This window comes from Hipposideros armiger, unplaced genomic scaffold, assembly GCF_001890085.2.
Source record: "Hipposideros armiger isolate ML-2016 unplaced genomic scaffold, ASM189008v1 scaffold_640, whole genome shotgun sequence".
Taxonomy (NCBI): domain Eukaryota; kingdom Metazoa; phylum Chordata; class Mammalia; order Chiroptera; family Hipposideridae; genus Hipposideros; species Hipposideros armiger.
This window is the reverse complement of record NW_017731990.1, coordinates 147,891-175,888: the sequence shown is the minus strand read 5'-3', so window position 1 is coordinate 175,888 and position 27,998 is coordinate 147,891. Positions and strand designations below refer to the sequence as shown.

Below are 27,998 nucleotides of genomic sequence, written 5' to 3'. Positions count from 1 at the left end.
GAGGCGGAGCCTCCCGACCAGAATCAGCCAGTGGGGGCTGGGAAGCCTCTCCTTTTTTCTCCTCCCTGTTGCCTCCACCTGGCTCCTCCCTGTGCTCGCTAGCTCCCCTCCCCCCTTCCCCAAGGACAGTGTGTAAAGGAAGCCGCTGCCGAGAAGAGCTAAGACTAAAAGGCAAGAGGGGCCCTTGGGTAAAGAGCGAGGGGGAATGCCGAGACCGAGATGGGAATGGACGTGCAGGGAGGAGGCGGTGGGGAGAACTGAAAGAAGCAGCAGGGAAACGAAGAGATGGTGTGGCATCAGAAGCAGGAGCCAATAGGGCGGATGGGTAGAGTCGTGAAGCCTAGCGCCTTGGTTCCTGTCCCTCGGCTTGTGGGCACAGCCTTATTCCCAGGGAACCGGGTGGGTGTGCGGTGCTCGGACCTCGTTGCCCGTAGCTGCCCACTCCTATCTTGGCACTCATCTTATTCAAATCAGTGCGCCTATGATGCTGTCTCTCTGCATTTCTCCCGCCCGCGTGCTTCTCCACACACGTGATTTTATGTTTATGTTTTAATATCTTTATTTCTACGTGTGTCACTGTGGCTCTCTAAAGGGTGCTTATATATGAACCTGTGTGCATTTCTGTGTCCTGTGCTCCTATAACTGTCTTAGATATGCAGGAGAAGAATCTGAGCTGTTTTTTGCAATCAGCACTCCCAACCTTCCCCTTGTTATGGTGAATTCTCTCCTTCGCTGAAGCCTCCTGGAGTGGAAGATCCCTGTGTGGGTTTCTATCAGTGATGTGCTCCCAGAGTATATGAGAAGGAAAAAACTTAGGAGAAAAGAGATCAGCATACTCATGTGTTTTGTTCTTTTCTTTCTAAATGTTTGCCTTCCTATTTGCAGCAGCCACGTAGTCTTTCCTTTTTTGAGAACAGTAGACATTTGGACATGAACACTAGTTCAATAGAAAGTCTCTATCCATGTGGGTTTATATTTCTTTCATTATTTGGCACTATGTGCTTTCTTAGGTTCCATTTGTATCTGTATGTGTTAGAAGTGCAGAGAATATGGAGCTGTATCTCAACATTTAATTTTTTTCATATATTTGTGTGCATTTTGTGTTGTTGGTCAGTTCACTAATGCTTTCAGCAAGTATTTATTGAACTCTTGTTATGTGCATAGACTTCACTAGGCTTTGGTAGGCTGTGGAAGAGTTTTTAAAAATGAACACGATCCCTTCCTGAAGGAATTCGCAGTCTAGTTAGGGAAAATGACTTGAGCAATCTAGTCCAGAGTTCTGCAAGCTTTCTGTGAAAGGCCACATGGTAAATATTTTAGGCTTTGTAGGCTGTCAGTCTCTGTTGCAATAATCTACTCTGCTGTTGTAGCACAAAAGCAGTCATAGGTAATACATGAAAGAATGAGAGTAGTATGGACACAGAAATTTGAATTTCATGTAATTTTCACGTGCATGAAAGCTTTTTTTCAATTATTTAAAAATATTATATAAAATCCTTTCATAGCTGCTGTACAAAAACGGCAGGAGGGCTGGATTTGGCCCATGGGCTATGATTTATTAACCCCTGATCTAGTCTAACATTTTCAATACATAACAAGCAATTAAAATACTATATAAAGTAGTCATTAAGTGAATGATCCAGTTCACTACCTGCATGACCCTGTTCCGGACAATATGTGATTAGAGGAGGCCTCCAAAGAAGCCCTCCTTGACCTGTGGTCATCAGTGATAGCTTAATAGGTTTAATAGGGGTGCCACTAGGACTGGTCTTAAATGATGGAGTTGGGTATTGATCTGTGGAAAAGGCCCACAGATCAATAAGGAACTGGATAGCCCTATGGAAAAGGAATGCAGTGTGCCCCGACACAAAAGTGAGGAGGAGCAAAGTAATGTTCAGGTGATGATAAAACAGAGAATTCATGGGAGCAAAGGTTGAAGCTCTAGGGAAGGGTTAGATCATGGAAGCATTGAATGCCAACCCAAGAAGTTGGACTTGATCTGTCATTACTGATTATGTGAAGTTATGTCTGTGAATCTGTGCCTCTTAATAACACTATGGGCATTGGTGTATGTATGTGTTCATGAGTATCTCATTGCATGTATTTTATTGGCATATGTGTGGGTCTGTGTGTTTATGTGACCTTTGTCTTTATCAGCAGCTACACTGATTTCCCCAGATTCATGGAAGTAACATGAGCTGTGCTTAAAGGTCATCAGCCCCTGTTCATGTTGAATGAATCCTCTTTCCACTGAGGCCTCAGGGGTCTCTGACCTTCCCATGGAGGTTTATTTTGTGTCTCTAATAGAGTGAAAAAGGGAAACACAAGGAGAGGGAGACCAGCCATTGTGGTAGGCAATTCAGGTGGAAAGAGGCAATGAGGATAGAAAAGAACAGAAAAGGGATGATAATGAGAAGGGAGAATAATAGGATTTGGTAACTTTTGATTCTGAGAGTAAGGAGGAGATAAATTTTAAAATAATAGATTTTAGCCTGGATAACTGGGAGAATGATGATTCTATTGGCATTTTGTGGATACAAAAGTATGTCTTGTGTGTTTCTTTGAGAGAGATAAGCCCCAAAGACAAAAATATGAAGGTATTCACATGTCATGTGTGCATATCTGTTATCTGTGACAGTGATTTTGTGTTACTCTTCTCATTTGATAGTATGTAGTATGAGGGGCAAGGCTTGAAAACAGGGTCAAGAGATGCTCAGGAGGTGGAGAGCCAGACAGCAATAGGAAAAGCCACAGAAAATTCCCCAACCATTCCTGAGCCTGACACCATTAATTTGTCCAAGCTCTAATGTGCCTTTATAACCTCGAACTCCAATTCCAGTTTAGCCCAATTCCATAACACCCAACTGTAATCTTAACCATAACCCAACCTACCCTCGCTTTTCTGTTTCTGCTTTGCTGGTTCTCATTTGATTCCTATCCTCTGCAACAGTCCTTCCCTTCATTAAAAGGGAGGAATCCTTGAGCTAACTTAACTTCCCTCCTTCCTTTCTCATTTCTGTTCGGTCAACCGCCCTTCTCTTTAACCTTTGCTTATTATCCAAACAGGCTCCAATTGGGGTGGGAAGGATTAGCCAGGACTTTTGCAGCCTTGGGCTTGATTACTGTGACATTTCAGCTTGTCACTCTGTGGGGGCAGGGCTCTCCTCTGGAAGGAGTCCAGGCTCTTAGGCTGCACAGCCCAGTCTTAGTGTAGTGGGAGAGCCTGACCGAGGTGACTCTATCCAGTCTTAACAGAGCCATTTCCAGAGCTCGTAGCACCGTGATCCAGCAGTGTCTTACCTGATCATTCTCTTGAATTCTAGAGTGGATCATGACCCATGAAGAGCATCATGCAGCCAGAACCCTGGGGGTCGGCAAGGCCATCGCCGTGTTAACCTCTGGTGGAGATGCCCAAGGTAAGGAAGAGGGTCCTGCTTGGTTAGTGACAAATAAACATGGCTGATAGGGCCCCTTGCGTTTCTTGGCTCCCCTTAGCCAGTAGAATAGAACTATCCTCCTTAATATCCTCCTGCTATAGATTCATACTGGAATCCTGGGCTTTTCTAAAAAAAAAAAAAATCTCTGTCAGGTCCAAGTCCTCAAGTGCTTTTGGATTTAATTGCTCTATTTTTATTTACCCAAATCTTCAGAAAACTTCTTTCCAAGTTTCTCTGAAGATGTGGGATGATTTGGGTCCTTTGATACCTGAAAGACTGGTGTTTCCTCAAACAACATTGAAAAGAAAGAGACTAAAGACATAAAGTTGTTGAGAAGGCAGAAGGTGGATTCACTTCAAGTTCATTGGAAATGGTGGGGAAAAGGGGACACCCAGCGTTGGTATTTGGTTGGCTCTAGCTAGATCTGCAGTACCAACTCTGATGTCTGCAGAGTTCCTGCCCTGACCAGGGCCAGGCCCTACTCTTACAGCTCATGTTTTTCTACAAGGCACAGCTCTGCTTCATTCAATTTTCTCTGGCCTTTCCTCCCCTCCCACCCCTTCAGCCCTTGAACACACAGATCAGCAGCAGTTCAGTACAGATCTGTGGTGGGGTGGGCAGGTAGACAGGAAGCCAGAGAAAACCCATTTCTGGGTTGAGTCTAAGAAACCTGGGACTCAGAAAAATCAGGTATATGGAAAAATGAAGTGGGAGATAGGGGAAGTGTGACTTATTTTACTTTTTGTCTCCTTTGATGATCTTGTATATTCTAATTCACACTATGTTGAAGAGAGGCAAAACCTTTTTGAAAGGGATACCAGGACATGGAGACTGTGATGAAAAAAAGAGAGAAACAGATTTCAGCTGGTCTCCCCTTCCCTCTGCACTGCTCTCCCTAGGCTTTTCTAGACTTCGTGTTTTGCACCCACTTGGTATAGAGCCCTGTCTCCTATGTTGTGAAGAAGCTGATTTCCTTTGGGAGCTTACAGTTTAATGAGAAAAGATAGCATACATTACTAGAATTCTTATGCAGGGCACAGAAATAACAATAACCAAGTATGCTTAACCAGATGGAATCCACTTATATAATGAAATGCTAGGCCCTGGTTGGATTAACCAGGGAAAGCTTCACAGAGAAGGTAGGTTTCAAGAAACTGAACACTTCATTTAACTAAAGTGCTTAGAACAGTGCCTGGTACATAGTAAGTACTCCATAAATGTGTTGCTAATTAAATAAAGGTGAATTATTGAGCACCTGCTGTGTGCCAAGCAGGAATGTAGGTACTAAGGATGGATACATTAATGAAAAAGTCACACATTGTCTTTGCTCTTATCCTTCTCGTTAGTATATTAGTAAACCAGACGTTAAGTGTATTTTAAGCTGGTGTTTATTTAATTATAGTTGTGATATATATTATGAATAGGAGAATGCTAGAATGAGGAAGCTGAGGAAGGCGGGCACAGAGGTCTGAGTTTAAGGCTAGTGGCCAGATTAGGAATGCAGACCCTAGTTGAGGCTGTAGAGACTGTTGACCTGGCTTTTGTCGCTTCTCTCTTGTCTCCTGGAGAGAATTCCATGCCAATACTGAGTTTTTCAACATAAACTCTGAGTGTTGATCCTAAAACCTTGGTAGGATGGCCTGTGGAATTGGATTGTCAGATTGGGGGAAGCAAGAACCTGCTAAAAAATCCAAATGAGCCAAACAGAGTTATGAAATTATGAAAAGCAAGAGCTCTTTGGGAAGGGAAAGAGGTAAAACAAAAAGGGGGCAAAAAAAAAAAAAAAAAGCATCCGGGCTCTTCTAGCTTCTGATCCTGAGCAGAGAGACCCTCTTATTATAGAGATGACCATCACCTGCTTTAAGGGAAAGATCATATTTCATGGAGGCAGAGCTATTGATAAGCTGATTTCTGGAGGGCTCAGCTGGGACAAGGCCTTTGGCATTCTGTGACAGACATGGTGTACCCAGGGAGATATCCCATTGCGAGTCCACATAACATCACAGATGCATGCCAGTAGGCACTGAGAGTGGTAGAGGATGAAATTCACGGGAGGCAGGGAAGCAAAGCAGAAAACTCAAAGTAGAGCAAGAGGTCCCACCTGAAAGAGCGGCTCAAATCAGAAACGACCTGCCCAGAGATAAGTTTAATGGTCCCTAGTTCTCCCAGGGGGAGAGCACAGAAATGTGTTTTCCCTAGAGGCTATGGGTCACTTGGAATGTGAGATCCATGGTGGCCATAGCTCTGTCATTCCCTGATCTTAGCAAAGCTAATAACCTCTTAAAGTAAAAGAATGGACAGGAGTGAGACATCCTGAACTCAGAAGCTAGGCTGGTTAGATACCAAATCCTAATCTTCATTCCAGGCCCCAGGCCCCCCTAAACCATGCCACATTTGGCCTTATGAAATCCGCATATTCTGCCAGAAAGGACCTCAATCGTTTGCTATATACTCCCTGTCTTCAAACAGGCAGTCCATCCCAAATGCATACTCATCCTGTTTTTATAGGTTTACAGGAACAGGGATTCTATTATCTCTGGATTGCTGTTCTAGGATTTATGATTTTTAATTTCATATTTATCAGAAAGTATAATTCACATCTAATAAACATTTATTCCTCATGTTGGAATTAAAGAATTCTTTTCTTATTCAAAGTTCAGTTAAGGTAGAAACTCTTTGGCATCTGCTTTCAAAAAGGTAGTGACCAAGTCATTTATTACTTTTTTCTGTCTCATCTTATAGAGAGCCATCACCCATAGTTCTTCTCCCCAAAGCCTCTTTCCAACAGGCTGTATGTAATTAGAGACTCCAAAGTACATGCTTCTGATGTTCTCCAGAACCCAGAATACTCCCTGTAATCTTATCCTTCATCTTGCTTCTAATAAGTCAGACAGCTGCTCATAGAGGGTTATTTAGGGCAACATGGAACAGCCAAGGGGAGCCTGGCCAGGACTGGCCCGGGGCCAGAAGAGGCCAATGAGGTTGGATAGGAGAGCCCAAAGAATTAGTGGGACTCCCTAGTTAGTATAAGCTCTCTATACATCCCTGTCTGATTCCTAAGGAACTAGGGGTTTGAGACATCCAGGAGCATAAAGGGAATCCTAAAACTTAATTTCTAGGAAAATAGTTAGGTATCCAATTTAGAGGCAGGAAGGATGACCTTTGGAGGTTGATAGGGTTGAGGTAAGAAGGAGGCAGAGGGAGGCGAGAAGAGAAAAAAATCTACTTTTCTTGTGGGATTTTTCTTCTGCCTAATGGACTTGGATATTTCATGCCCACCATCTGTTGTTTGCTTTACAGTTAATACCTGTTAAGTCATTTGGTTTTCTTAAATCTTTTCTCCTCTACCCTTACTCAGCTCAAAAGCAAGAAACAGTGTTCTAAGCTATACATTTCAGAAAAATGGTTTTTGTTTATCTTAAGATTATAAATTCATACCCCAGAACTCCAGGTATCCAGTAGAGAATCCCATAGACCTTGTGAAAGTCTAGAAAAGAAACAATAGTTTCATATCTGTCTCGATCTTACTGAACTGACTTTATTCATCTTTCCTAAAGCATTGATGGCTTTGCATTGACTCTGACCTCGTTCTTTTCATGCACATAGGCGTTTCCTAAAGCTTCGGAGAAGTCCTCTCCCTTCACAGATTCTTCAGTTTTGATACCTTAAATTTGAGGGTGTGAACTTAGACTCGTAGCCTTCATGGGGCTTTGCCTCAGTGATGTCGTAAATAAGCTTTGACATCAGTGCTCACCCATGACCTCTTGTTGGCAAGCCCAACCTTGCAGTTCCGATGGTAGATCAATTATCAGAAGCATTTGACACTGTTCTGACTTCTTGAAACTGTCCCTTTTGGCTTCTAAGACATTGCTGCTAAGTCCTGGTTCTCCTTTTGTCTTCCTTGTTGCTCATTATCGGTTTCCTTCGTGGAACCCCTTTTCCCCTGCCCATTCCTTTGATGTTGGTCTTCCTCAGGTTTCCATTCCTCTCCCTTTTCCCTTCTAACTACATATTCTCTTGAGATAATCTCTCCCAGTCCACATGAATGTCCCACAGGAACTTCAAACTCAACATATCCAAATATGAATGTATCGTCTCCAACCTCACCTTCCCAAATCAAAACCTGCCTTTGCTCAGTTAATTGCACCTCAGTTTTACCCTTTGCGTGAGTCAATCATGGGCATCTCCTTCTTCCCCTCCAAAACTTTGAAGTCTAATCACATTGCTGATTAGACGTAGGTCCTGTTGCTTCTGTTCCCTAGGTGTCTCCTGTCCACTATCTCTGTTTTGTCACAAATGTCACTCTTCCACTCTAGGCCCTCATCATTTTTTGTCTGTGCTGCCTGATAGCCATCTAATCCTGGTATCACCTCTTTCAATCACCACCACATTGATTGCCAGAGTGATCTTTCTGATACATAGATCTCATCCTGTCTCTCTTCTGAAAATTCTTCAACGATTGTCCATTGTTTGCAACTCCTTTTTTTAGGTCATAGGTCCCTTTAAGAATCAAGTGAAAGCTATGGACCGTCTCCAAGAAAGAAATGTCCACGCCCACAAAACCATCACCCGTAGATCTTTAGTCAAACACTGGCCTACAGAATATAAGCCAGACATTTTCGAGTGGCATACAGGTGCCTGCCCACCTGTGTAGCTTCATCTCTCACCACTTCCTACCTTATATTTTATTCTTTATAATACTGAATTACTCAAGGTTGTTGCTTGACACTCACCTTTATTTGTGCTAGTCTCCCTGCCTAGAATGCTTTCCCCCAAATTGTCCATCTGACAAAAAGATTTAAAAGAAAATTGTCCCTTAGGTCTCAGGACAAATGCTATCTTTTCTGTATAGCCTCCCCAAATTTCTTTCTGGCAGCTGAGATGGTCCTTCTCCTTGTTTCCACTGCACTTCGTACAAATCTCCTTCATAGGGATCCATATTGTCACTATGTTATAATTCTTCACAGGTCTTGAGCACCATTTCCAAGTCCTGTATCTCTGTATCTCCAGACTCTGTATCATTCTCTGCTATATTCCCAGTGCCTACATAGTGCCAGGACAGATAGGTATTCAATAAATATTTGTTCAGTGAGTGAATGGACCTTCAATTTGATTTGGAGCTAATAGCCATATGATACCAACCTTGGTCAACCTGAAAACAAAACAAAACAGACATTCTGGTCTTTTTTATTCTAATCCTTTCCAGATAGCTTTGGATTATGCAATAGTTTGTAATAGATTTTTAGTCTGGTACTGCAGATTTTTCTAATTACTGGCTTCTCTTATGCTTACTGGTATATGATATTTCCCCAGGTGGGGTAAAGGACCATGTGAAGAGATTTTAGATTGAAACAAAATACTGGAGTATCTCGAATGATTCATATGAAGTTGATCTCTTATGGCTCTAAGATTCCTTGAACATCACCATGAGTTCCTCCTCACATTACGAGCCAGAGGAATCTCAACTGTGTGGTACACATTGGAACATACAAGGTGTGATCAAACAATACGGTGAATGTTTAAATAAAAAAATGTATTACAATAAAGGACACATTGCCATTCATCTCCCTCAAAATACTCCCCCTCTCTTTGAACACACTTATCCCATTGTTCTTGCCACTTTCTAAAACAGTTCTGGAAGTCCTCGTTCTTGAGTGTCTTTAGTTGCGCTGTGGTGGCTGCCTCGATGTCCTGAATTATTTTGACTTTGGGGAGGAGCCAGAAGTCGCACGGTGCCAGACCTGGTGAATAAGATGGATAAGGACACATCGTAATGTTTTTGTTTGACAGAAATTGCCGTACCAGAAGCGATGTGTGAAACAGAGCTTTGTCATGATGGAGGATGATTTATGGCACACTTTAAAACACACCTTCACTGAATCATAGCTCACACTCAACTGACTGCATCGAACAAGTTGAAACTTGTCACACACTGTTACTAAGGTTCCTCGTGCTGCTTCCCCTATTGAATATCTCTGCCTTTTCATTGGATGGCACTCAGCAGCAGCATTCACCATATTTTTAAAAATCAAAACAGAAAGGCTTTCTATCACACATCGCTTCTGGTATGGCAATTTCTGTCAAAAACATTACAGTGTGTCCTCATCCACCTTATTCACCTGATCTGGCACCGTATGACTTCTGGCTCTTTCCCAAAGTCAAAATGACCATGAAAAGTAAACTTTTTTTTTTTTTTTAAGATTTTTATTGGGGAATTGGGGGAAGGGGAACAGACAAGTTGCTGTCATTTTGTTCTTCAGTCTAGTTGTGGAGGATGTTGCTTCACTGGCCCAAGTTGACACCATCATTGTGCTTTGCCTGGGCGAGGCAGATCAGTCGCCAGCTTCTGGACCGCTGCTCATGCTGGCTGCTAGCTGCATTCGGTAGCCCATGGCAACCCACTGCCAAAGGGGCTGCAGCCTATGCCGTCGCCGGCGACTCATGGCAGCCCAGCTCCAGGTTGATCTGTTGTTCAGCATCTTAGCTGTGGAGGGCAGTGTCACTGGCCCTCATATGTGGGATCTGAACCGGGGCCCTCTGGCATCCCAAGGCAGTTCTTAACCATCGCGCCACTCGGCTGGCCCAAAAGTAAACATTTTTAATTGATTCAGGACATCAAGGCAGCCACGACAGGGCAATTAAAGACACTCACGAAAGAGGACTTCCAGAACTGCTTCAGAAAGTGGCAAGAACAATGGGATAAGTGTGTTCAAAGCAAGGGGGAGTATTTTGAGGGGGATTAAGGGCAATGTGTCTTTTATTGTAATAAATTTTTTTAATTTATTAAAACATTCACCATATTTTTTTTTTACACCTCGTACACTAACTCCAATGAAACTAAAAAGCTGTGTATGTGTGGAGACTGGTAGAATCCACCAACTAGTAATGGACATACTCATGAACAGATTGTAATTAACTGGTCAGGTCACTGAGCCTCAGAGTGTCATGTCTTTGTCCTGAAAAGCCTACCAAAGCTGAATGTCTAGATTCAGTGCAAAAGGCAAGGGAAAACCTAGTATAGCCATTGGGATTAGGAGGGTACACACGGAGGTCAGTAGTGTTGGTTTAGGCATTTTTGGAATTCAAATCTGAGCTTTTCTAAGTACTAGCTCTGTGACCGTGACCTCTTCACACTTCAGTTTCGAAATCTGTAAAATGGAGGCAACTCCAGATTAAAAGAGATGATGTTTGACAAGCACTTAACAGTGTCTAACACAATAAACATTCAAGATTATTATTTCACAGATTGCACTGGCAAGGAAAATCTCAGGAAAGACAGGATTTGGGGGGATGGGAGATATAATAAATGGGGGGTATGTAGAACTACATTAACATTGAATATAGTAATTCAGTGTGTATGGGGAGGCCAGAAACTTGGATGAGAGGAATATTCTAGATCCACAGAAAAGCCTAAGAAAAGCACTGTCTCATATCTTAGGAGCCCAGGGCTGCTTTTCTTAGGTGTAACCTGTCCCTGACTTCTTTCTTCCCTCCATCCAGGTATGAATGCTGCTGTCAGGGCTGTGGTTCGAGTTGGTATTTTTACTGGTGCCCGTGTCTTCTTTGTCCATGAGGTTGGTTCTCTGCTTTGTTCTCCATCATTCTTTCTCTGTTGTCTGCCTAACCTGCCCCTTCCCTCTCCCCACTTTTTCTCTCCTTACCTCCCAGTTACATTGCTATGTCTGATTTGTCTTGGCTCCTTATCTACATGAGTCACTGTAACGATGGTGGGATCCTGGGTCCTCATGTTGTCTGTTCATTTTAGTAACTAAGGCAAGAAGTAACAATCTTCCTCTACCTCCCCCAAAACACAGAGAGAAGCTGAAATGAATTAGTGTTTCACAACAAATTGAGTCTCTCCACTGAGAGAGCCTTAGGAGTGAAGAGTCTCGCTAGGTTTCTGTAACTTGCCTTCTTTCTGAGGTTCTAACTCCTCTTTGGTTCCCTTCTTTCTGTTCCCTCTCATTCTGTGTCTACTCTTCTTTAGGAAAGGTCTACCTGCCTTTCTTCTCTCAAATTTCATAGTCTCTTATCTTTTCTTTTCAAGTCATATTCCCCTCCGTCCCTGCAATATCCCTTTCTCTTTCCCTCTGTTGTTACTAAAACCATCTGTTATCTAGTTCCCCTGGGAAGCAGATTGGAGGAAATGGGATGAGCCAAGAACAAGAGGAATTAAGATTAAATATGAGGAAGGACATCAAGAATGGGAGAGACTAAAAGGGTATTGAAAAAGTTAACGTTGCCTTCCTTGGACTGTGTTAAGTATGGTAATCTCACAGGCCTCCAGAAATCAGTAATGGGAGGCGGCGACTTGATTCTCAGAGAACCACTTCCCAGGGATCCTGCCTTAATCCTGGGAGTCTAAGGGGAAGCCTAACCAATGCTGAATGAGTATAATGTGCCCCACAGGGTTATCAAGGCCTGGTGGATGGTGGGAACCACATCCGGGAAGCCACCTGGGAGAGCGTTTCAATGATGCTTCAGCTGGTATGTTCCAGAGGATTCCTATCCCGTATATTTGCTGTCCTTGTCTCACCTCTCTTTGGTTTGGGCTTATGGTTTCCCAAATTCCCTGCCACATGGTTTGATGGAAAGGGATTCAGTGACAAGTCAGGGGCTATGTTTGCCCCTTGCTCTTTACATGTGAAAATAACACCCTGGTTTCCTAGAGTGGGATAGGGAGTGGGGATGTGATCACAGGACAGTTTGCTCTTTATTTAAAGCTCATCGGCAAGACTTGGGGAACTAGCACATAAACAAGTCCTGGGGTCACGGGGAAGGTCTGGCCCTGAAAATAACCTTAGCAGAGGACAGGAGCCAGAGCCAGAAGTAGAACTGAAATCTGCCAGTCCTCATGTGATGGTGATGAGGTGACCTGAAACCAGACCATTTAAGGGAGGAAGGAACCCAGAGAGCCTTTCACAGTTTCAAAAAAAAACTAAGAATATCCCGATCATATCCACAGCCCTTTTTGCTACTTTCTCTAAGTCATTATATAGCCATTTTCTAGCTTACTGAAAAAAATCTACAAATTACATTTGTATCCCCATTCTTTACCTCAATCCCTACAAATCCATGGGAAGACATTTAATGTGCAGTGCGTAATGAAGGTTCTATACAGGTGATGGTGCCTGCCGTAACGTGATCTGAGAATGAGCCCGAATTCTCCATTAGTACCCCTGAAGTCCTGGATGTCAGGAGCTTATATGATTTTTTAAAACCTTCAGTATATCTACTTCTCTTGGGGTAATCTATAAGCCCCTGGAAATTTGAGGCTTCTATACCCAGAGTTGTTTTTTCTGTGACTACCTGGGTGCTATGGCTCCATCCATTAGCACCATGGATCCCAAGGAGCAAAGGGGAAAGACTGGTAGTACCTAGTTACAATTAGAAATCACAGTGTGGCAGAGGGGGGAAAATACGACCAGGCACATGAACACAATCCAGCAATGTCGGGCCAGTCGGGAGACTTTCCAAAAACTGAAGTCCCTGCTCATTCTTCTTACACTTCTAAAAAGATATGAAAGATGGAGATTATTTCAAAAGCCAACAGACATGTATGATTCCCTTGTTCTCTTTGAGGATAATCACTTTGGTGACAAAGCCTTAAAGGAAATGGGTTGATTTTAGCAGCCTTCCAAGAGGTGTAGCAGAATATAAGAATGATGCTGTGATATCCCAGCCGACATCATTCCCCTTTCCTTTAGAAGGGACATATGACTCTTAAAGATGTCAGGGAACTTCCTAGGGAGCCACATCGATGGTTGTCAGCCCATCGCGGTGTTGGAATAGTGGGGAAATGTTAGCATGTGGAGCCCACATTTGACTGTGTCATCTAGCGAGCTGACTTTTACCTCTTCGCCAAAGGGAGGCACGGTGATTGGAAGTGCCCGGTGCAAGGACTTCCGGGAACGAGAGGGACGACTCCGAGCTGCCTACAACCTTGTGAAACTTGGGATCACCAATCTGTGTGTCATTGGTGGCGATGGCAGCCTCACTGGGGCCGACACCTTCCGTTCTGAGTGGAGCGACTTGTTGAGTGACCTCCAGAAAGCAGGTGAGACATTGTTCTCATCAGTATTGTTTGTGTGGCTGCACATATAAGAGTACACCCCTTACCTCCCATTGGAGAAAATTGTTACCCAGACACAAATAGGCAGTCTTTGCCCGCCTTTTTCTTCCATTGCTTACAATTCCCATTGGCTACAGTTCCTTCTGTCTGCAGTCATCTGTTCCTTAGGCATGTCAGGCACCTCACCCAGGGGCTCCTGGTTTGTTCCCATTGTCAGGTAAGATCACGGCTGAGGAGGCTATGAAGTCCAGCTACCTGAACATCGTGGGCCTGGTTGGCTCAATTGACAATGACTTTTGTGGCACCGATATGACCATTGGCACTGACTCTGCCCTGCATCGGATCATAGAGATTGTAGATGCCATCACTACCACTGCTCAGAGGTAAGGGAATTGGGGGGAGGCAGCTGGGACAGGCTAAAGGGCTAGGAGATAGAGAAGATTAAAGTGTTTGAGCTGTGGTGACTATAATGACTACTTTTCTGAGGCTAGAACACATTTTTAACCAGGAATTATCCATAGAGCACTGAAATTACACTGCCCTCTAAATGCTATAAGTTTTGCCTCTTGCCACTGTCTAGCTCACTGTCTAAACATGTACCTCTGAGGTCTTTAATACCTGTGGGGTCTCCCAAATGATTAGTGTCCAGACTGAGACAAATCCAGGGAGCCCAAAACCTGAGCCACCCTTTGCAACCACACTATAGCGATTGTGGAGGCCATTACCACCACTGCTTAGAGGCTAGGGTACTGGGAGGCAGTGTGGGAGAATGGGAAGGTAAAAGGCTAGCAGTTTACCCCAGGGGAATCCTAGAGGATTCCAGGTTAGTCGAGTCCTCTCTTCTCCTCTTTTCCCTTTCTCTCCCTCCCTTCCTGGACCCTATCCCTCCCTGGAGCAGAGCCTCAGTGTTGATACCTTTTACTGCTGTGTTTTCTCAGGCCTAGGAAGGATACCCTGTGGCTAAAATCTTTCCCCTAGGTCTTCCTGTTCTCTTAGGAAACCTGCTGGAAGGCCTAGCAGCATACATGCATCTGCCAGAGAGGTTACTTGGCCTAAATGTGGGTGGCAGCTTGATTCTGGCCACTTGGACTGTGTAAAGTATCTGTCTCTTTCAGCCACCAGCGGACGTTTGTGCTAGAAGTGATGGGCCGGCACTGTGGGTAAGCTCCCCATCTTGACTCATTTATCCTGTGGACCCAGCAATAGTCCTTTCCTCTTCCCTGGGGAGTCCAGAGAAATCTCCCAGTGGTACCAGATCTGGAGGTGGCCCTGCTCCTCTTGGTGTGGCTCCTTTCCCTGTCTCTGCTTTGCCCCCAAACATACCGACCTGTGCATGTGTGTATACGTGTGTACATGTGTGTACTTGCACAGACACACACACAGTGTGAACGGACAGACAGTGCTCTGCGATTAGGAGCCACTGCAGCGGGTACAGAAGGTGCTCTCCAGGGACAGAATCTCATTGAGAAGCTGTCTCAACGGTGCTCTTACCCTGACCGCAAGAATGAAATGGAGTATCCTCCGTCCCTTCACCAACATGGGGACCTGTGAACTTGCTGGGTACGGGTGAGGCTATTTGCGGAGCAGAGCTCCTAACATGATGCTTCTGGCTCTCATCTTAGATACCTGGCCCTTGTCACTTCTCTCTCCTGTGGTGCCGACTGGGTTTTTATTCCTGAATGTCCACCAGATGATGACTGGGAGGACCATCTTTGTCGCCGGCTCAGCGAGGTACCGACACTTTTTCTTTGCCCTTAAATCTCTCACCCTGTTCCACTGATGGACCATTTCCTATCCATCAGTTTCATTCCACTGACCATTTTTCTCTTTGTGCTTGACCAGACAAGGACCCGTGGTTCTCGTCTCAACATCATCATTGTGGCTGAGGGTGCGATCGACAAGCAAGGGAAACCAATCACCTCAGAAGACATCAAGAATGTTAGTATGAATGAAGCCAGAGAGGTCTTGGACACCTTCCCCACCCCCGGCCCCATTCCCTAGTGATTTCTGAGTCCCCCTGTAGTCCTGCGCATCTCTCCCCAGGTTTCCTGCCCCCCACTCAGGAATCATTATAAGATAAGAGGCCAAGTCGTCCGTGGTTTATCTACATCTGTTAGTTTTCTCTTTGACTTTCTATATCCCTTTCTCTGTCCCTCTCTTGGTCGCTTCAGCTGGTGGTAAAGCGTCTGGGCTATGACACCCGGGTCACTGTCTTGGGGCATGTGCAGCGGGGTGGGACACCGTCTGCCTTCGACCGAATCCTGGTAAGTCCTGGGGCTCTGGGGCCCTCCTGCCTTAGAACCCTCAGCTTGCTGTCCTTCCCCTGCAGGACTGCACTTCATCAGCACAGGGCCTTAAACCACTGCTCATGCTGCCCACCAACCAGCCTCTGGACTGCAGTGGCCCTTGGCCCTTTCCCACACACTCAAGAGTTCTCTTCTGTTGCAAATAGTGATGGGAAACTATATGCTCCCCCAATGGTGAGGGATAATATCTTAGACCTATGAGCATTAGTGAAGTTAATAAGATCTACCCTCAGACATTCAGTTTGAACCCTCTTATTCTATCTACTTTCAGAGATGCAATAGCCTTCCTTGTTTAATCAATAAGAAGGGAATATTACTAAGCCTCATTGATCCCCTTGACTCCTATGGTGGACATGTTTTTCTGGAATCAGGTAGAACCCTTGGGGTTCTGATGGCAAGAAGATGAAGAGTCATGAAGCATTAGATGAAATCTGGGTAGGCAGATAAAGCCCAATATGTTCTTGGCTATAGTCCAACGTGGAACTCAACCCTATGAGTTGGTAAGGGCTTTGAGTGCCCTGGCTATCCAGGCCAACCCAAGATGCAGGGGCCTGAACCAGACTGTCTTTTCTCCCTGGGTTCCTGCAGGGCAGCAGGATGGGTGTGGAAGCAGTGATGGCACTTTTGGAGGGGACCCCAGATACCCCAGCCTGTGTAGTGAGCCTCTCTGGTAACCAGGCTGTGCGCCTGCCCCTCATGGAGTGTGTCCAGGTGGTAAGTACTGACCTCGACGCCCCTTTCTAACAACTCCAAGCCCCTGACTCTGAGCTGGAGTTTATGGGGAAAGAGATCCAACTTCCAAGGCTGCTGGAACAGGACAGAAGGAAAGGCAGCGCAGTGGAGTAAGAGACATGGGAAAAGAAAGCAGTGGGCTTTGCACAGCAGCTGTACCCTCTCTTACTAAGCCTCAGTTTCTCCATCTGTGAAATGTTCCTAAAGAAGATGGGAGACTACATCCTACCTAGTAATGAGACCCATTATCTCATAATATCCAACCTCAAATGCTTTCATCATGTCTTTGTTGAAAGAGAAATGCAATATCTCTCTAAACTTTATTAAAAGCAGGGGAATAGTCTTAAGGTCTGGCAGGGTAGCTTAAATCTTTCTCTGAATTTCTACCCTGGCCATGTTTCTCTGGACCAACATGAGGTACTGATACTCACCTTGAGGGTTGTTAGAAGGATTGGAGAGAAGATATGTAAAGGGTCTGATGCAGTGCCCGGAAACTGATGAATGCTCAGGAAATGTTGCGGCTCTTACTGTTAAAGAATCACTGATACCACCGAGCAAACATTGTGGCTGGGAGCTCAGGTGTCTGGCCTGAATACGCCCCACCTTGTGGCCTGCTTCTCTCTGAGACTCAGGGGTTCCAGTGACCTATAGCCCAGACAGGCCTTGCTTGGAACTATATCTCTAAATGCCCCACAGCTAGAGCTCACAGAGCAGAAATCAGTAGTTGGGAAGCACATGGCAAGGATTAGCCTTTCTCCCTAACTGGGCTATCTGCAGGATCTCCTTCATTCACTCGCTAGTTCATAGGCTACTTTGAGGCTCTGTGAAATGGAAGCAGATGCTATTTTATTTGTGAGTATTCCTCCACTGCCCATATTCTAATAAATAGAGCATTGAATCAGCCCTATTCTTTTGCTGCTCATTACTCGGAAAATTAAGGAAAAACAAAAAATTCTTCTTCTGTGAAAGTTTGGGGGACACATAGAAAAGGTGGGGTGCAAAGTGGGCAGGATCTAGACACAAGCCCAGAGATGGGCAGTCTCCCCATGGGATGGGAATCCAGCTGTGGAGAACCTTCCCTGGAGTCGTGACTGTTTCTGTGCTCCTCCTCAGACCAAAGACGTGACCAAGGCCATGAATGAGAAGAAATTTGAGGAAGCCATGAAGCTGAGAGGCCGGTGAGGAAATGACCGGAAGCTCGCTAGCTACAGAAATGAGATGCTGAAATGAAGCCAAAAGTCAACATAGCTTCAGACCCAAAATATCAGCTTCTGCCTCTTCTTCTTCTTACTATTTCTGCAACAGTTTCTTCCCTAAGAGAATTCGTTGTGAGGTGACAAGGAGGCTTAGTTCATCCCAAGGATGCCCTCCCTGAGATTGGCCTTTTATAATCTGTTATTTCCTATATGTGGATCCCAGCTAGGTTATAAGTTTCTCTGGGCAAGAGGCAGTCTCTTGTGCTGAGCCTGGAGGAAGAGTGTCAGGAATGTTTGATGAATTAGTGGCTCCTTTGCAGTCCCTGCCCAATCCCTGCTTTTGCCGCAGTTATGTTCCCCAGAGGTTTGCCCTGTGGAACTTCAGCTGGGAGCAAAACTTCAGACCTGATCCCCTTGGCTGCTGGCCTGGGGAAATGGCCTGAAGAGACCGCTCTCTCTCTTTGTACTTTTAACAGGAGCTTCATGAACAACTGGGAGGTATACAAGCTTCTGGCTCACGTCAGACCCCCAGTATCTAAGGTACTGGCAGCTTGCTTTCCCCACTGACCCTGTCCCTCCCCCTTCCCCCAGCTTCCCTTTATAAGGTGCTTCTCCCAATTCCTACTACCTACAGCCTCGCCAGCTTCTTTGTCCCACTATCACCTTCAGTGCTGACTCCCTGACCCAACTAAGATAATTTTTTTCTTAGCCACCCCAGATACCACCCCTGTGTTCTTAGTGTGCCCTGGATGTCTCTAACCTAAGACCCATGTCCAATTCAGCGCTGACAAGATAGCATGCGAGGAATGGGAAAAGGGGCTTAGGTATTATTTCCTCTGAGCAAATCTGGTAAAAATCACATCTAAGTGTCTTTAAGCCACCTCTTCCATTGGAGTAGTGGTTCTCAGTATTTAATGTATATCATAATTATCTAGGTTGCTATGCCGATTCCTGAGTCCCTCCCTCAGAGGGGATTTAGATCTAGGGTAGGGACCAGGAAGCTGCAGATTTAACAAGCTCCCTAGTCGGATTCTGTTGCAGGTGGTCCATGAATCACATGTTGGGAGATGCTGCTTTGGAAGGTCTCTTATTCATTATAGAATGATATCTGGGATCAGGACAGCAGCGTGCTTTGTTGATTTATGATAAAGAATAGCATGGTGTGCTGGCGTTCCCTGAGAGAGGGGTGTGTGCTGTCAGGTAGATGTCCTGATCTCAGGACCATAAGGGACTCAGTTCAGCTTCCTTACTGACCTGTCCCCCTCTTTCTCCTGCTCCCTCTCTGTTTCCTTCTCCACAGACTGGCTTGCACACGGTGGCCGTGATGAATGTGGGGGCCCCGGCTGCAGGCATGAATGCTGCCGTCCGCTCCACTGTGAGAATTGGCCTCATACTGGGCAACCGAGTCCTGGTTGTGCATGACGGCTTCGAGGGTCTGGCCAAGGGTCAGGTACGGGAACTGAAAGGAAAGGGGGGTGATACTCTGGGATCAAGGCGCAGTCATAGGGCGATAAGTATAACTGGGGTGACCTGTCTGTTCACTTTCCTTCCCCTGTTCCTCACTACCTTTCTCTCTCAGGATTTGAGCAGAAGTAAGTATTTAATTTTAGGGCAGTAGAAATAGACAGGGGCCACTCAAATGAACCCTTTGCAAGCAACATATCATATTTGATTCTTAAATAAGAATGTCTTATCCCAAAGCCCAGCACAGTACCTGACATAAGTAGGTGCTCAGTATATCTGAATGAGCAATAAGGGTAGAACTAGTTTGACATCAAAATACAACTAAACTAAACAGAACAATCATCATTGAGAATCAGCCTGCAGTCTAGCTGAACCAAAGTCCTACAACTAAGGACATACAGAAGAAGTACCTTGAGACTGGCAGGAGGGGCAGAGACATGGAATGGGCTGGTCCCACTCCTGCATGTGACCGTTAAAAATCGGGAGGGATATCTTGGCTGTGGAGGTTCCCCCTGGGGGAGCAAGGTGTCTTAGCCCCACACAAAGCTCCCCAGCCTAGGGTTCCAGTGCTGTCCCCATAACACCTGGTTGTGAAAACCAGTGCAGATTGTGGGCGAGTGAGACAGAGGGCTGCTGGAATCCCAGGAATTCCTCTAAAAGGGCCCATGCATAGACTTACTCACTGATAGACTCACTCACTCTGAGTTCCAGTGCTGAGGCAGCAGTTCAAAAGGCACCAGGGACATACAGGGAGGAACTGAACTGTCTGGCTTCAGAGTAAGGGCTGGAGGGACAGCTTTCTCCCGGATGGAGGAGCTGGCAGAAGCCATTATTTCTTTGTTGAGCCCTCCCCTCATCCAGCATGCAGACTCAGGCTGCTGCCATTTCTGAGTCTCCATCAACCTGGCTATCATTGTCTACCCACTTTGGTGATTCCCTGAGTCCCTGCCCCACCCAACTTTCAGACCCACCCAAGCCGCTTCCAGTGGCTTTTCCATACAAACAGCCTGTCTTGGCTCATGCTGCGGACTTCCTAAAATCTCTCAGAAGTTCACAAACCCCAAACAAGCAGCATCTGGCTTCGGTGTGCCCCATACCTCTTGCTGAGCATCCCCAAGCCCAGCATTGGTGGCAGCTGGCCTTGGTTTGTGGCTTGGCCTCTCCCACGGACCTCCAAGCACAGTGCAGGTGGCGGCCATCTGTGGATTGCTTTGTGGCTCATGTGAGGTGGCCCTGGGCAGGGCACAGGCTGCTGCTGAACTTGGCCTGTGGTGGGGCCCCTCCCAAGAGGCCCTGGGGCTGGCACACCTGGTGGCCAGCTTCAGAGCCAGCTGGATCACCACTTGACAGCTTCCACAGGCAACATAAACAAAGGGCACACTGGGCAGGCACCAGAGCCCTGCTAAAGTGAATCCTGATCCATAGGGTCAGCCCCTGCACAACAGCTCCTCCACTGTAGTCATGGCCAGTCCTCCCTACTATTAGTAGGGTTAGTCCCTACTATTGATGTGCAAACAGCAACCAAAGCTCAACTACAGTAGGAGGGCACACACACTCACACAAGAGACACACCTGGAGCACCGGCTCAGGTGACCAGGGAGACGGCTACTGGGCTCCACAGGAATCTACTATAGAAAGCCACTCTACTAAGACTGTGAGACAGCAGCCCTACCTAATACATAGAAACAAGCACAGGGAGTTTGCCAAAATGAGGAGACAAAGAAACATGTCCCAAATTTACGAACAGAACAAAGCTCCAAAGAAGAACTAAATGAAATGGAGACAAGCAATCTACCAAAAGCAGAGTTCAAAACTGGTTATAAGGGTGCTCAATGAACTTAGGCAAAGAGTAGATGAACTCAGAACTTTAACAAAGAGATCAGAAACATAAAAATGAAGATAGAAAACATTAAAAAAAAAATGAAGAATACAATAACAAATAATACATTAAAGGGAATCAACAATAGATTAGATGAAGCAGAGGATCGAATCAGAGATTTAGAAGTTAGGGTACCAGAAAACACCTAATCAGAACAGCAAACCCCCTCCCCCCCAAAATGAGGATAGTTTAAGAGACCTCTGGGACAATATCAAGCATACTAACATTTGCATCACTGGGGTACCAGGAGAAGAGAGCAAGGAATTGAATACCTATTTGAAGAAATAATGACAGAAAACTTCCCTATCCTGGTGAAGGAAATTGACATGCAAGCCCAGGAAGCACAGAGAGTCCCAAACAAGATGAACTCAAAGAGGCCCACACCAAGACACATCATAATTAAAATTAAAGACAAAGAGAGTCTCTTAAGAGCAGCAAGAGAAAAGAAGTTAGCTACCTACAAGGGAGCTCCCATAAGACTGTCAGCTGATTTATCAACAGAAACTTTGCAGGCCAGAAGAGATTGGCATGAAATATTCAAAGTGATGAAAAGTAAGGACCTATAACCAAGATTACGTTACCCAGCAAAGCTATCAGTTAGAATCGAAGGACAGATAGAGAGCTTCCCAGACAAGAAAAAGCTAAAGGAGTTCATCATCACCAAACCCATATTACAAGGAATGTTAGAGGGTCTTTAACAAGAAGAAAAAATATATGTATGTAAATAATAAAATGGCAATAAGTATATATCAACTATTACTTTAAATGTAAATGGAGTAAATGCTCCAATCAAACAATAGGGTGGCTGAATGGATAAGAAAACAAGACTCTTACATACGCATTACAAGAGACTCACTTCAGATTGAAAGACACACACACAGACTGAAAGTAAAGGAATGGAAAAAGATATTTCATAAAAATGGAAACAAACAAAAAGCTGGAGTAGCAAAACTTATACCAGACAAAATGGACTTTAATACAAAGGCTATAACAGGCAAAGAAGGTCAGTAATCCCACTTCTGGGTATTTATCTGAAGAAACCCAAAATACTACTTCAAAGAAACATGTGCATCCATATGTTCATTGCAGCATTATTTACAATAGCCAAGATATGGAGGGAATCTGAGTGTCCATCACTGAATAAATGGATAAAGAAGAGGTCGTACATATGTATAATGGAATATTACTCAGCTATAAAAAAGGATGAAAACTTGCCATAAGCAACAACTGATGGACCTAGAGCGTATTGTGCTGAGTGGATTAAGACAGAGACAGACAAATTCTATATATGATTTCACTTATATGTGGAATCTAAAGAACAAAATAAACAAAACAGAAACAAACTCATAGATACAGAGAACATTTTGATGGCTGCCAGCTGGGAGGGGGCTTGGGATGAGAACAGGGTAGGGATTAAGAAGTACAATTGGTAGTTACACAATAGTCATGGGAATGTACAATATAGCATAAGGAATAAAGTCGATAATACTATAATAACTATATGGTGTCAGATGGGTACTAAATTTATTGGGGTGATCCCTTTGTAAGTTATATAAATGTCTTATCACTCTGTTGTACACCTGAAACTAACATAATATTGTATGTCAACTGTAATTAAAAAATAAAACAATTATTAAAAAGGGGAACAGTATTCCAATAAAGATATTTTCTTTCCTTTGGAAAAAAAAGGGAGGAAGAAGTTCAATGAGGTGGGGAAAACCCGATCCCTGGTGTTTCTCTTCCAACCAGAGGGGTGTCAGATTGGGGTCAGAACTCTAGTGGTGTCAGTCCATGATGCAGACCTGTGTGTCCTTCCCCTGCAGATTGAGGAAGCTGGCTGGAGCTATGTTGGGGGCTGGATTGGCCAAGGTGGTTCTAAACTTGGGACTAAAAGGTAAGTGGCATTATAAGAGCATCTCCTCTTAGTCACCCCTTAAAAGGTGTCCCTTGGAATGTGGTCATCAATTCATTAGGGCAGGGTCTGCTTAGACCATTGCTGTTGTCTGGGTCCTCTACCCCCAAGGTCACAGTTGCTTCAGTGAGAGCAGACATGACCATCCAACATCTTTTAGCAGCTCTGACAATTTAGAGCCCTAGTGTGTGTCCTTGGACAGGGGTGAGAAGTGGCGTAGGGAAGAGGGCACAAGTCAAGAAATGATAAGTGTCCTCTAATTCTAACTTTCCCCTCCTCAATTTTGCTCTCTCTTCCCCAAATTCCATTACCCTCCCTCCTCCCAATCAACTAGGACTCTGCCCAAGAAGAGCTTAGAACAGATCAGTGCCAACATCACTAAGTTTAATATTCAAGGCCTTATCATCATCGGGGGCTTTGAGGTGAGTGCCTGCCATTTCCCCCCCTCCCTGCCACCCTGCTCCGTGTCCCCTCACTCCTGCCCTTGCTACTGTGTCCTTCTCAGGCATACACTGGGGGCCTGGAACTGATGGATGGCAGGAAGCAGTATGACGAGCTCTGCATCCCATTTGTCATCATTCCCGCGACGGTCTCCAACAACGTCCCTGGCTCAGACTTCAGCGTGGGGGCCGACACTGCACTCAACACCATCTGCACGGTAAGAGCCCAGCACCGCTGCCCCTGCCTCTGGCCAGGATTATAAGCCCTAGATTGAGTCTGGTTCTAGAAAGCAAGCTATATTTTTTGTACCAAGTGGCAATGTTTGAAAAACCCTTCTTCAAGTCCAGGCGTTTGCACAAACTTTATTTAACCATTCACGTGGTGTTCATTCTCCTCACTTTGTGAGTCCTCTAACCTAGACATGCATCAGGACTCTGCATACCAAATGTTTTTTCCTTCCTGAGGCCATACAGCCTAATTTCCCTACTCTAAGCAACAGAAAGGGTAGGTACACCTTCCTTGCCAGGAGAGAAGCTCCACAGTATGCTTGGCAAATGTGCCTGCTGTCCCTGAAGGCGAGAGCTTGACGAGATGTAGGGGTCCTGCTGGCCTGGGGAGGAGATAGTTCGAGTTGGGCTATGACAAGGTCCACAGAAGTGATGAGAATGAGATCCCTGACTCTGTCTTTCTATGACCCATTGTCTTTGCAGACCTGTGACCGCATCAAGCAGTCAGCTGCAGGCACCAAGCGTCGGGTGTTTATCATTGAAACTATGGGCGGCTACTGTGGCTACCTGGCCACCATGGCAGGACTGGCAGCTGGGGCCGATGCTGCCTACATTTTTGAGGAGGCCTTCACCATTCGAGACCTGCAGGTAGATGGCCACCCAGAGCCTGCTGGGTAGCTCTGCCCTGCCCCAGTCTGTCCCCACTGTCCCCACAGCGAGAGCTCTCTCATTTTATCTTCACGACAGACATGCAAGGGAGCTGCTGTTTTCGTATGACAGATGAGGAAGGTTTCGAGAGGTTAAAAGCTTTTCTCATCTCATTAAGTAAATAGGTGACTTTCTGCTATGTCACGCCACCCCTCCCGATTTCCCTTGTACCAAAGTGGACTCTTCTCATTCCATTTTTGAGGGGGATACCCTTTCACCTCTGAGGGGCAGGGGGGCTCTGACTCCTGTTTCACAGAGGGACCCTATGATCCTTATTTTCCAAGATCCTAGTTCACTGGAGGGAAAAAGAGTGCGCAGTGGAGGGGTGGCAGGGCTGAGGGAGCCCCCTAAGCCAAGGGCCCAGCCAGCCCCTGCCAGGAGTGGAGGGCGGGGCTCCTATTCCCCCACCCTCAACTCGAAGCCCCAGCGAAGGAGCTGGCTCCTCCCAGGTGCATACAAGCATTTAAAGACCGACACTGAGAGCAGAGTCACCCCTCCCAGGGAAGGAGAACAGGAAACCCCTGGAGAGGGAAATTGAGAGGGGTTGGGAGGGGGCTGAAAACTGACAGTCACCGCACTGTCTGGAACTTGCCCTCTTAGAGTTCTGCCTGTCTCACTTGGAACTTCATTTAAACTTCAGTCTGCACTGAACTTTGTAAAGGGATCAGGCACAGCCTGAGGCCCAAGAGTGTAAACAGTTTTCTTGTTATGTCCCTCTCCCTCCTGGAGAGGCGGGATGGGGAAAAAAGAGGTTCTGCACTTGCCAGACCTTATCCACTCCCAGCCAGGCTTAGGATTGACTGTTTCATTTTCAGGCGAATGTTGAACATCTGGTGCAAAAGATGAAAACAACTGTGAAAAGGGGCTTGGTGTTAAGGTACCTGACCCACCGTTTGTTCCTAAGGGAAGAGAGAAAATAGTCAGGCTTTGGCCCTAGCCCACAGAATGGATGCATGGCTGGGACATTCGGAGGAACCTGTGGGTACAAAGGGAGAGAAACTGGACCACAGGGGGCGATAGAAAGGGCAGAACAGGGCCTACAAAGGCAGAAAGTGGGTGGGGGGATGGGGAGACAACCGAAGTCACAGGCTTTTGCTCTCTCTACCTGGCAGGAATGAGAAGTGCAATGAGAACTATACCACTGACTTCATTTTCAACCTGTACTCTGAGGAGGGAAAGGGCATCTTCGACAGCAGGAAGAACGTGCTTGGCCACATGCAGCAGGTAAGAAAGACACCCCAGTCATGCCCTTCACCAGTCTGCCATCATCCCCAACATCCATCGGGGCTCCCACTGGGCTCTGATCTGCTGGAGGCTGGCAATGTCGCCATGGAGCCTGAGCCTGCTATCTTTTACAGTTATAGAATCAAAACATCTTTATCCTGGAAATGGCCTTATAAACTACGTGGCTATCCTGTTCATTTAGGGCAGGGTTTCGCAACCTCGGCACTATGGCCATTTGGGGCTGGATAATGCTTTGTCACAGGTGGCTGCTCTGTGCATTGTGGGATGGCTTAGCAGCATCCCTGGGCTCTACCCACGAGATGCTAGTAACCATTGAAAAATGTCTCCAGACAATGCCCCTGGATGTTCCCTGGAGGGCGAAATTGTTCCTAGTTGAGAACCACCGATTGAGGTGAAGAAAATGAGGCCCCGAGAGGAGAAATAATTTTGTCAGGGCCATTTATCACGCTTGGGTGAGAGCCAGACTGAGCCTGGTCCATCGCCCTTCCCACCACGCCCATTTCATAAGGAACCTGTGGAATGAGTACAGGCACCTTGCTGCTGGGCTCCATCTCCACTCACTAGGTTTCAAGAGGAAAGAATTCCTTTCTACCTCCCACATTCCGTACCCACCCAAGGTAGGCCTCACTCACATATGGCACTAGTGTTCTGAGGCTTCCCCATCCCAAATGTCCCTAACTGATGCTGCTTAAGCATTGACCTTTGATCTTTCTCTATCCACAAATAAATTCCTAGTATCTCAGTTTCAATGAGCTTATTAGCCCCTGCAGGAATGGGGTACTGTTAGATTCAAGTATGAAGACCTATTTCCTGTTTTTCCTTCCTTCCCATTTTCCCACCTACTTTCTCTCTGTTCAGAGAAAATCTACATGTTTTACATTATTCTGAGGTGCTACCAGAGACATCTGGACTGGGCCATAGGAACACTTCGATGTCATCGATAATAGTGACTGACTAAAGCTGTTAGGCTGAAGGGGTAGGGAAGTGACCAAGTGGCCAGTGAGACTAAAGTAAATGAACAGGATCAGAGCTACGGAGCTAGAAGAGGCCACTGTGAGACTAGTCATCCTCTTTAACTAATTAGTAACCCTCATACCTGACAAATGGCCAAATATGCTGGGCAGCTCACCCTGGTTCCCAGAACTATTTCAGGATTTTCTTTCATAGTTTCATTTCTGGATTCCTGTTTCTGGCTGTAAACCTGAGCCCTTCTCTCCTTTTTCTCTGTGTATTCAGATATCTCTGCTACTTTATTAGAGTCCTTCCCTTTGTAATTTTTATGATTCTTTTTCTAGGGTGGGAGCCCAACTCCATTTGATAGGAACTTTGCCACTAAGATGGGCGCCAAGGCTATGAACTGGATGACCGGGAAAATCAAAGAGAGTTACCGTAATGGTAGGTGGGGTAAGAGGGTGAGCCCCCTCCATAAGAGGCTGGTTCCCCAGTATAGAAGCTGACTGACCATCCCTTATTGCAGGTCGGATCTTTGCCAACACACCAGACTCGGGCTGTGTTCTGGGCATGCGTAAGAGGGCCCTGGTATTTCAACCAGTGACTGAGCTAAAGGACCAGACAGATTTTGAGTGAGTACATCTACTTCCTGGAGTGGTTCCCTCCCTGGTAGATCTACTTTTCCCAACCTGCTCACTGTCTTCAATCATTTTCTCTTAGGAGTAACACGTGCAGTTGTACCTACTTCAGATCTGATGCCCATGCCCTAAATCCAGCCCCTTTTACTCAATTCTTCCCATAACCTTTGATAGAAGTTGATTGCGATGCTGAAAGATTAAATCATCATCTACCTCATTCCTTTGTAGGCACCGTATCCCCAAGGAACAGTGGTGGCTGAAGCTGAGACCCATCCTCAAAATCCTAGCCAAGTATGAGATCGACTTGGATACCTCAGAGCACGCTCACCTGGAGCACATCAGTCGGAAGCGGTCTGGAGAAGCTCCTGTCTAAACGTCTTTGGAGTGAGGGGAACGGATTGCCTGATCATGGTCAGCTTGCCCCCTGATAGATCCAAGTCCATGTATTTGCAAGTGTTTTAGCTCATTTTTCATTAGGTTTCGTTTTATTTGGTAACTGCAGCCATGATCAGCTCTGACTAGGGGGCAATGAGTGGAAGCTCCTTGTAGGTAGAATTTATCATGACTTCTACCCCAGCTTCATCGGTCACACAAGGCTGGGCTCCTCTAGTGCTACTGCTAGATTTCAGTTACTCGGTTAGAATTTTCCTAAAAAATAAGCTTTATTTATTTCTTTGTGATAACAAAGTCTTGGTTCCTCTACTACTTTTGCGACAGTGACAAACAATAACTACACTAATAAATGCCAACTGGTCACTGTGCTTTTGGTTCTCCTGTTATTGTTTTCACA

At 45.6% G+C, this 27,998-nt stretch overlaps 1 protein-coding gene across 2 annotated transcripts; it reads left to right on the top strand.

Annotated features, from left to right (window-relative positions):
• PFKM (phosphofructokinase, muscle) lies at window positions 1-27,969 on the top strand. 2 transcript variants are annotated; one of them, XM_019625843.1, is made up of 23 exons: window positions 1-171; window positions 3,324-3,416; window positions 10,938-11,011; window positions 11,847-11,924; window positions 13,305-13,494; window positions 13,727-13,892; window positions 14,625-14,669; window positions 15,132-15,240; window positions 15,352-15,447; window positions 15,681-15,773; window positions 16,404-16,529; window positions 17,661-17,725; window positions 18,220-18,283; window positions 19,044-19,193; window positions 22,910-22,980; window positions 23,333-23,420; window positions 23,504-23,656; window positions 24,150-24,314; window positions 25,190-25,251; window positions 25,487-25,598; window positions 26,915-27,014; window positions 27,097-27,202; window positions 27,437-27,969. In XM_019625843.1, exons 2-23 carry the CDS (start codon window positions 3,332-3,334, stop codon window positions 27,579-27,581), a joined length of 2,343 nt encoding a protein of 780 aa, XP_019481388.1. In that variant the 5' UTR covers window positions 1-171; window positions 3,324-3,331; the 3' UTR covers window positions 27,582-27,969. The 2 variants fall into 2 exon arrangements, with proteins under 2 accessions (XP_019481388.1, XP_019481389.1); XM_019625844.1 differs by lacking the exon at window positions 1-171 and adding an exon at window positions 3,138-3,232.
• Window positions 27,970-27,998: the final 29 nt, after the last annotated feature.

Excerpts from the sequence above, each read along its gene's own strand:
- PFKM (XM_019625843.1), top strand. The coding sequence starts at position 3,332 with ATGACCCATGAAGAGCATCATGCAGCCAGAACCCTGGGGGTCGGCAAG. Across the intron at positions 11,012-11,846 it reads GTGTCTTCTTTGTCCATGAG|GGTTATCAAGGCCTGGTGGA; the intron begins GTTGGTTCTCTG and ends TGTGCCCCACAG. Across the intron at positions 23,421-23,503 it reads TCATCATCGGGGGCTTTGAG|GCATACACTGGGGGCCTGGA; the intron begins GTGAGTGCCTGC and ends TGTCCTTCTCAG.